Raw genomic sequence first — 10000 nt, 5'->3', positions numbered from 1 at the left:
TTGGGCAATAAAAAAGGGTAAATGAGGATCAAGCCGTTTTCTTAGACAGAGTTAACAGATTGTGAGAATTATTGAACCAGACTATGCACGAAATCAGTGGTGTTTTTTTTTTTTTTTTTTCTCCTTTTTTCCCCTCGTATTCGTCACAATCAAGAAATATATTCAAAGTTATTATAAAACGAACTCATTACACGTGGAGAAAGTTTATCAAAACTGTGTGTTGTAAGAACAGACTCACAATAAGAGGTGTTCAGCGCTTCACACCATAATTCATCATGTCTGTCTTCAGAGACCATGTTAAATTGGATATGACAGCGGAGGAAAAGACAAGACCTAATACAAGTTATGATAATATGTTCTTCCAGACAGTGTCATTCATAGCTTAATCAAAGAGATATTTTTGTCCAAAAAGACAACGTTTACAACCGTCATAAATAGTAATAAACCTTTAAAAAGCAATTTAAAGCAACTTTAAGCTTTAGACAGCAGACACTGACATTTCGGTATGCTTGTGTGTTTTTTTTTCTTGTTTTTTTTTTTGCTTTTACTTGACATTTACTGAGGTCAGCTAAGACAGGTTTACTGCAATTTTACTTTAGATCTGTAAAGTTGATTGAGCTTGACCTAATTAGCTTTTCAACTTTTAACTTATCAGATTACTTTGGCATAAATAAGATCAAACACCACTCCCATCACCACCACCAAAAATGTCGTCGCAGTCATCATATTCATCATACACATTTACACAAGGACAGCTTCAAAGACAGACACGCAGACAAATGCACGGAGAATCAGATAACATTCTGACCGAATTGGTTTGCACACACACACACACACACACACACACACACAGAATGACATAGTGAAAGATGACGGTTTTCCAGGCTAAGTCGTCTCCCTTGTTCAAGAGCGGATCGCACCACTTGGAGGTTTCCGCTGCCACTGCCAGAGTTGTCTGTCAATGCCAGTGCAGGAAGCCATCGTTAGTTTCTTGCCGTCGATAGACACCTCGGCACATTTCTTCGTGTTCAGGTGGAACAGCGTGTTGTCCTGAACACACATATTTCACTTCATTGTTTATTTATTTTATAATCCCCTTCAGTGCCAGGGAAAAAAAAAACCCAAAACAAAAACAGTAGAAAGTGGTGTTTCAAGTCATAAAACAATATCGAAAGCAACAGGCCCAAAACTTGAGAAAATGATCAGGACATAATTATACCACTCTAGATAAAACTGAATTTTTCAGAGTGATTTGCCTTTTTCTTATGACTTCATCAGTGACGTCACTATGCACATACGTGACACGTTCTACGGCACTCAAAGTGATTTATATCCCCTTTCAGAAAATGCGGAAACGACAATCTTCTTTCGTCTTTCAGAGGAGAAGCATTAGGAGTTGATACTATGATATTGTTCAAATATACAGTATTCATAGGATTACACGTATGATATTTTTTGCGTGCTTTATCATCTAAAACGTGTCTCATTTATGTGTAACCCCTTCTAAATTAGTAATGGGGGGCAGTGGTCTTTCTTGAATAAAACATCGATATCATCATCGTTACTCTTTCAGAAAATGCAAAAAAAATCGGCAGTCTTCTTTCGTTCTGTGTATTGTCCCACCCGCTCCCCACCTCCCACACCTCCCCTGTTTTGTTTCCTGTCTCTATCCGTGTGTCCTGTTCGCCTTGTGTTCACGGTTTCTGAGTATTTCTATATTGTTGAGAATCATGTCGTCTAATCTTTCAGCAACGTTTGAGTTTGATAACTATGCAGATGAAACAATGTTTTAGGTGAAAAACGGTAGAGAAAATTTTTTATACAAACACAGGCTCTCTCTCTCTCTCTGTTACTCTGTCGCTGTCTGTCTGTCTGTCTGCATGTCTGACTAAAACACAGACAGACAGACAGACAGACACACACACAAACACACACACACACACACACACACACACACACACACACACACACACTTTCATAGCTGTTTTTAAAGTAGCTGAATTTCAAATTTAGTGATTTATACAAGTTCATCTGGGACTATCCTTCTCCGGCTGTGCATTAAAAGATAAACAGATAAATGCTCTATACCACACACACACACATACACTCACACACACACACACACACTCACACACACACACACACACACACACACACACACACACACACACACACACACACAACATGGCTTATTTTTCCACATGTAAACATAACGTCAGTAACCATGCGGTTCAAAAACCGCTACATAGTTGTTTTTTTTGTTTTGTTTTTATTTCGTTGTCTTTTTTTTCTTCTTCTTTCTTTCTGTTATCATAGCCTACACTGAACAGACACCAAATACTACAACACACCATCCATCCACTCATCCTTCCAGCCTCCTTCCCCACCCACCCTCAACCTCCACACCCGTACACCACCACCATCCCGCCAGAACACCTCTCCATCCCCCCCCCCTTAATTAACCCTTTCCCTACCCATGCTCCTTACACCTCCTCAAACCCTCTTTTTTAAAAAGTAAAAAAAAAAGTGTTTTTTTCCTTATGTTTAACCCCTCGTTAATAAAGATTGTCTAGTCTTGTTTTGTCTTGTCTTGTCCACAACAGCCACATCCACTATTATTGTTTTGTCTTGTCTTGTCTCCAACATCCACATCCATACATCCACGTAGTCTTGTTTTGTCTTGTCTTGTCCACAACAGCCATATCCACGTATTATTGTATTGTCTTGTCTTGTCTCCAACATCCACATCCATACATCCACGTAGTCTTGTTTTGTCTTGTCTTGTCCACAACAGCCATATCCACGTATTATTGTATTGTCTTGTCTTGTCTCCAACATCCACATCCATACATCCACGTAGTCTTGTTTTGTCTTTTCTTGTCTCCAACATCCACATCCATACATCCACGTAGTATTGTATTGTCTTGTCTTGTCTCCAACATCCACATCCATACATCCACGTAGTCTTGTTTTGTCTTTTCTTGTCTCCAACATCCACACATCAACGTAGTCTTGTTTTGTCTTGTCTTGTCACCAACATCCACATCCATACATCCATTTAGTCTTGTTTTGTTTTGTGTTGTCACCAACATCCACATCCATACATCCATGTAGTCTTGTTTTGTTTTGTCTTGCACCAACATCCACACATCCACATAGTCTTGTTTTGTCTTGTCACCAACATCCACATCCCATACATCAATGTAGTCTTGTTTCGTCTTGTCCCCAACATCCACATCCATACATCACGTAGTCTTGTTTTGTCTTGTCTTGCATCAACATCCACATCCATACATCCATGTAGTCTTTTTTATTTTGTGTTGTCACCAACATCCACATGCATACATCCACATACTCTTGTTTTGTCTTGTCTTGCACAAACATCCACATCCACGTAGTCTTGTTTTTTCTCGTCTTGTCACCAACATACACATCCACGTAGTCTTGTTTTGTCTTGTATTGCACCAATATCCACATCCATACAACCACGTAGTCTTGTTTTGTCTTGTCTTGTCCACAATATCCACATCCATACACACACACACACACACAAACACACGCACACACACACCTTCCACGCACAAGCCCACCTCTCCAACACCACACCTCCTTTCCCCCAGTCCCCCTCACTTTCACACCCCTTCCCCCTTTAACTCCACCTCTCCAACACCACACCTCCTTCCCCCTTTAACCCCACCACCAACCCACCTCTCCAACACCACACCTCCTTCCCCCTTTAACCCCACCACCAACCCACCTCTCCAACACCACACCTCCTTCCCCCTTTAACTCCACCACCAACCCACCTCTCCAACACCACACCTCCTCCCCCTTTAACCCCACCACAAACCCACCTCTCCAACACCACACCTCCTCCCCCTTTAACCCCACCACCAACCCACCTCTCCAACACCACACCTCCTTCCCCCTTTAACCCTACCACCAACCCACCTCTCCAACACCACACCTCCTCCCCCTTTAACCCCACCACACCAACCCACCTCTCCAACACCACACCAACCCACCTCTCCAACACCACACCCCTTCCCCCTTTAACCCCACCACCAACCAACCTCTCCAACACCACACCTCCTCCCCCTTTAACCCTACCACCAACCCACCTCTCCAACACCACACCCCTTCCCCCTTTAACCCCACCACCAACCCACCTCTCCAACACCACACCCCTTCCCCCTTTAACCCCACCACCAACCCACCTCTCCAACACCACACCTCCTTCCCCCTTTAACCCCACCACCAACCCACCTCTCCAACACCACACCTCCTTCCCCCTTTAACCCCACCACCAACCCACCTCTCCAACACCACACCTCCTTCCCCCTTTAACCCCTCCACCAACCCACCTCTCCAACACCACACCCCTTCCCCCTTTAACCCCACCACCAACCCACCTCTCCAACACCACACCCCTTCCCCCTTTAACCCCACCACCAACCCACCTCTCCAACACCACACCTCCTTCCCCCTTTAACCCCACCACCAACCCACCTCTCCAACACCACACCTCCTTCCCCCTTTAACCCCACCACCAACCCACCTCTCCAACACCACACCTCCTCCCCCTTTAACCCCTCCACCAACCCACCTCTCCAACACCACACCTCCTTCCCCCTTTAACCCCACCACCAACCCACCTCTCCAACACCACACCCCTTCCCCCTTTAACCCCACCACACCAACCCACCTCTCCAACACCACACCTCTTCCCCCTTTAACCCCACCACCAACCCACCTCTCCAACACCACACCAACCCACCTCTCCAACACCACACCCCTTCCCCCTTTAACCCCACCACCAACCAACCTCTCCAACACCACACCTCCTCCCCCTTTAACCCTACCACCAACCCACCTCTCCAACACCACACCCCTTCCCCCTTTAACCCCACCACCAACCCACCTCTCCAACACCACACCCCTTCCCCCTTTAACCCCACCACCAACCCACCTCTCCAACACCACACCTCCTCCCCCTTTAACCCCACCACCAACCCACCTCTCCAACACCACACCTCCTCCCCCTTTAACCCCACCACCAACCCACCTCTCTGTACACCCACTCCTGGTTGCCCTTCAGCCCGTGGCACGGGAAGAGAATGACGTCACTTCCGCCACCGAAGTCCAGGCAGCCGTCGTCCCGTCGGATCTCTCCGCTCTGGGACAGTGTCATTTTCAGTTTCAAGTTTCATTTTCAGTTTCAAGTTTCAGTTTCAGTTTCAAGTTTCATTTCCAAGGAGGTGTCACAGCTTCCTGATTGATTCATTTATACAACACCTCATCTGCTTTTTTTTTGTTTTTGTTTTGTATTTAATGATTAAGAAAAAAAAAATCAACAACATTCGAAGCAGATACCTGACTTACGCAATATAAATCCTTCGCACTGGTCATGGATTGAGAGCATACAGGATTACTAAATGAATGATCAAATAAATGCACACAGATTATCTATATCTATGTGTGTGTGTGTGTGTGTGTGTGTGTGTGTGTGTGTGCGTGCGTGCGTGCGTGTGTGTGTTTGTGCGTGCGTGTGTATGTGTGTATGTGTGTGTGTGTGTGTGTGAGAGAGAGAGAGAGAGAGAGAGAGAGAGAGAGAGAGAGAGAGAATGTGTTCTTGCGTGTGTGTAGTTTGTGTGAGTGTGTGTGTATGTATGTATGTGTGTGTGTGTGTGTGTGTGTGTGTGTGTGTGTGTGTGTGTGTGTGTGTGTGTGTTTATGTGTGTGTGAGCGCGTTACTGTATGAATGTGAAAGCAAAATGAAATCTTTGGAAAAAAACAACAAAACAACACACACCCAAATACCAAGAAATTTAACAGAAAACATAACTGAAAAAAAAAACACACACAAAAAACCACAACCAATTAATTAAACGAACAGGAAAACAAGGGAGGAGGAATTTTGTTTAATGTCCCGTCACACATATCGGTGATTGAAGACATTTTGTTAAAGTATTTATGAATAGATTTGAGTATTATCGGTTAGAAGGGGTGGGAGATGTGAATGAATGGAGGGCTGGGGGAAACTGGGCAAAGGAGGGTGAAATTTGAAAAAAAAAAAATCTAAATACAATTACAGGAAATTACTTAAAGGACTTCGTAAAAGAGAAGTCGTTAAACTGACAAGCGAAACAACTGATAATGAATGCAAAAAGTCAAAAACATCAACGTTCTCAGTCACTTGTGAAGACACACTTTCGTGTGTACATAAGGCTTCATCAAGCTACAGTCAAAAATAATACGCTTAATTGTCAGGTTACTAAAGCATATGCACTTGACATTAGAACAATACTTGGCCCGTAATGAGTTTGATAATAGTCAGAGAGTTAACTCACTCAGTACGGCCAGCCCTCTCTTCTCCTCGACACAGACCCCTCGGATGTCCAGTGGGTGTCTCAATGACTTAACCTTTAGCTTCTGTCGTCATAATTGTGGTATTCTTTGTCAACATTCACCTCTTCTCTATAAGAGCCTTCCGCTTGCAATATTTTGATGAAGGTAATTGGGGTGAAACACTGTTAACGTCGTCTCTTTCGCCGTTCGTATGGAGAGAGTTAAACTCAGTACAACAAGTAGCCTACAATGCGACACACAGTACCTTGGACAGCATCCAGTACTGGTTCCCGCCCTGGCCGTGGCAGGGCCACATGGACACCGCCTTGTGGTAACTGTTGTGGTCAGCTGGACTGTCGATACACATGGGCTTGGCCTTGCTGCGAATCTGGGCACACATGTATACAGTGTGTAGTGTGTAGTGTGGAGTTGTGTGTGTGTGTGTGTGTGTGTGTGTGTGTGTGTGTGTGTAGTGTGTGTGTGTGTAGTGTGTGTGTGTAAGTGTGTGTGTGTGTGTGTGTGTGTGTGCGTGCGTGTGTGTGTGTGTGTGTGTGTGTGTGTGTGTGTGTGTGTGTGTGTGTGTGTGTGTGTGTAGTGTGTGTGTGTTTGTTTGTGTGTGTGTGTGTGTGTGTGTGTGTGTGTGTGTGTGTGTGTGTGTGCGCGCGCGTGCGTGTGCGCGTGAAACGTGTATGTTGTCTTCTCTTCTCTTCCCCCGTCTCTCTCTCTCTCTCTCTCTCTCTCGCCTCCAACCCACTCTTTCACTCACCCCATCTCTCTCTCTCTGTGATCTGAGCAGTGTTGCCAGTTTCCTTTTCACCCTTCAGAAGGAGAGGTTATTGAACGATGTCAGTATCCATAGCCACTACCATTTTTTTCCCCTCTTCAAAACGTTGAATGCAACCCCAACCCCCACCCCCACTCCCCCCTTCCCCCAGTCAGTCTTCATGACTGCCCCTCGAGCATCACTTCGACTCTCTCTCTCTCTCCCCTCCTCTCACACATCTCCTTTATCTTTACCCTGTTACCCCCCACCCCCTTTCCTCCACTCACCTCCCCAATCCTCCTCACCCTCTCCCCCCCCCCTCCCTACTCCCACCGAACAACAACGAAACGAAGAAGAAACGAACAACAAACAAGAAAACCTATCAGAAGAGAAATGTGACACCCTTTGAAAGGATCAGTGAAACACGGAAAATGTGACACGTTTTGGAATGGAATTACAAACATCTCCGATTTTGTGTGTGTAAATGAATGCACGCAGGTAATTTCCTCCTTCTTCTTTTTTTTCTCGTTCTTTCTTTCTTTCTTTCTTCTTCTCATCATCATAAGCAGATTTAAAAAATAGGGTTCTAATTTGATATACAAAAACAAGCTGTATTTGTGGCCTTGGACCCTGAAACAATGTCCTTGGCTCTTAACTTCCGTAGTCGGTGGGATGATTGTGTGTGTGTGTGTGTGTGTGTGTGTGTGTGTGTGTGTGTGTGCGTGTGCGTGTGAGTGCGTGCGCGCGCGCGGCGCGAGTATAAACACCCACCACGAAGTAAAACCGTGTTTACATAATCGTGAGTATTTGACATTGTTTGTTGCAACGAGTCTTCCGGTCTTAACGGTGACATGAAACAAACAAAGTGGCTACGGGGAAAAGGAAAACAGAAAAGGAAGAAAACTAGAAAACTACGAAAAAAAAGAAAAAAAAAAAAGAAGCATAACTAACATGCAATTACATTTAACAGTAACAATTCAATAATAATAATGACAATAATCAGAAACCATTAACTCAATTCTGAAGTACATTTAAGGAAGGTATAAATAGGGCTATGAACCAATGCCTGTGAAAGTTCGACCATAAGAACCTCGTTAGAAATAACTTCCCAAAAATCATCTGCAGAATAATAATTATTCTCTTTGTGTGGGTGGGTATGGACGTGAGCGTGTTGGAGGCTGGGACGGGCGAGGAAGAAAAATAAAAGTGGAGTGATGGCCTAGAGGTAACGCGTCCGCCTAGGAAGCGAGAGAATCTGAGCGCGCTGGTTCGAGTCACGGCTCAGCCGCCGATATTTTCTCCCCCTCCACTAGACCTTGAGTGGTGGTCTGGACGCTAGTCATTCGGATGAGACGATAAACCGAGGTCCCGTGTACAGCATGCACTTAGCGCACGTAAAAAAAAACCCACGGCAGCAAAAGGGTTGTTCCTGGCAAAATTATGTAGAAAAACCCACTTGGATAGGAAAAACAAATAAAACTGCACGCAGGAAAAATTACAAAAAAAAAAAAAAAAAGCGTGGCGCTGTAGTGTAGCGACGCGCTCTCCCTGGGGAGAGCAGCCCCAATTCCACACAGAGAAATCTGTTGTGATAAAAAGAAATACAAAATTAAAAAAAAAATCGTTGTTTTGTCAACAACATTTCTCTCTCTGGCTCTGCGTCTTCCTCTTTGTCTATCGCCCCCTCCCTCCCTTTTCTCTGTTTACTTGTATGCACGTGTGTGTGAATAATTATGTGGCGCCGTTGCGCCGAGCCGTGTGTGTGTGTGTGTGTGTGTGTGTGAGTTTGTGCCCGCAGGCATTTGTATTTGTACCTGTGAGTGCGCGCGTGTTTCGGTGTGTGCAGCTTGCTAGGATTACTAAATGAATGATCAGATAAATGCACACATTATCTACACCTGTGTGTGTGTGTGTGTGTGTGTGTGTGTGTGTGTGTGTGTGTGTGAGTTTGTGCCCGCAGGCATGTGTATTTCTACCTGTGAGTGCGCGCGTGTTTCGGTGTGTGTAGCTTGCGTGCGTGCGTGCGTGCGTGCGTGTGTTTGTTTGTTTGTGTGTGTGTGTGTGTGTGTGTGTGTGTGTGTGTGTGTGTGCGCAATTGTATCTGTGTGTTTGTGTGTGCACATGAATACACTTAAATGTATCGGTGTGTTTGAGTGTCCGCCCCCCCCTTTTCCTTATTACCTCGTTTTGTTTTCTCTGTCGTTTATCCGTCCTCTGAGGCAATATTAAGTACAAAATTAATCTAATACCCACCTCTCTCTCTCTCTCTCATTGTCTGTCTGTCTGTTTTTTTCTCTATGTGATGTGGACAGCTGTCTTGTCAACACGCTAACCCGACGCTCTCTCCGTCTGTCTCTCTCTGCTCTGCTGTCCGAGATAACCGAAGAGAGAGTACTCTTGCGAGTGCCGCGTCATACAGTGCTTACCTCCCCTGAAGCTATCGCCTCTCCAGGAATGAAGAGATCAGGATACACGTTGTGGATGTACCAGGAAAAATCGTGGCACTGCAACTTCTCTCGTAGCTTTTTGCGTTCCGACACGTCCCCGAAATCACCCTGAAATGATAAGATAGAAGTCGTGAATGTACCATTAAGTAATTTCCTGTAATTGTATTTTGATTTTTTTTTTTTTTTTTTCAAATTTCACCCACATTTCACCCTTATTTTCCCAGTTTCCGCCAACCCTCCATTCATTCACATCTCTCACCCCTTCTAACCGATAATACTCAAATGTATTCATAAATACGTTAACAAAATGTCTTCAATCACCGATATGTGGGACGGAACATTAAACAAAATTCCTCCTGTACCATGTGTATGTGCGCTCGGGTGTGTGTGTGTGTGTGTGTGTGTGTGTGTGTGTGTGTGTGTGTGTGTGTGTGTGTGTTTG

At 44.7% G+C, this 10000-nt stretch overlaps 1 protein-coding gene across 2 annotated transcripts in view; it reads right to left on the bottom strand.

Moving 5' to 3' along the window:
- LOC143294278 (polypeptide N-acetylgalactosaminyltransferase 5-like) overlaps positions 1 to 10000 on the bottom strand; it is an 86240-nt gene that overhangs the window by 626 nt on the left and 75614 nt on the right. For both annotated transcript variants that reach the window (XM_076605715.1, XM_076605714.1), the window contains exons 9-12: positions 9538 to 9666; positions 6614 to 6736; positions 5066 to 5176; positions 1 to 1050 (exon numbers count right to left, since the gene is read on the bottom strand). The exon at positions 1 to 1050 is cut by the window's left edge and continues 626 nt beyond it. In XM_076605715.1, the coding sequence (XP_076461830.1) occupies positions 904 to 1050; positions 5066 to 5176; positions 6614 to 6736; positions 9538 to 9666 (510 nt within the window). In that variant the 3' untranslated portion in view covers positions 1 to 903. The remainder of the gene's footprint in view (positions 1051 to 5065; positions 5177 to 6613; positions 6737 to 9537; positions 9667 to 10000) is intronic.

Source organism: Babylonia areolata, chromosome 19 (genome assembly GCF_041734735.1).
Source record: "Babylonia areolata isolate BAREFJ2019XMU chromosome 19, ASM4173473v1, whole genome shotgun sequence".
NCBI lineage: Eukaryota > Metazoa > Mollusca > Gastropoda > Neogastropoda > Buccinidae > Babylonia > Babylonia areolata.
This window is presented reverse-complemented; position numbering and strand designations above follow the sequence as displayed.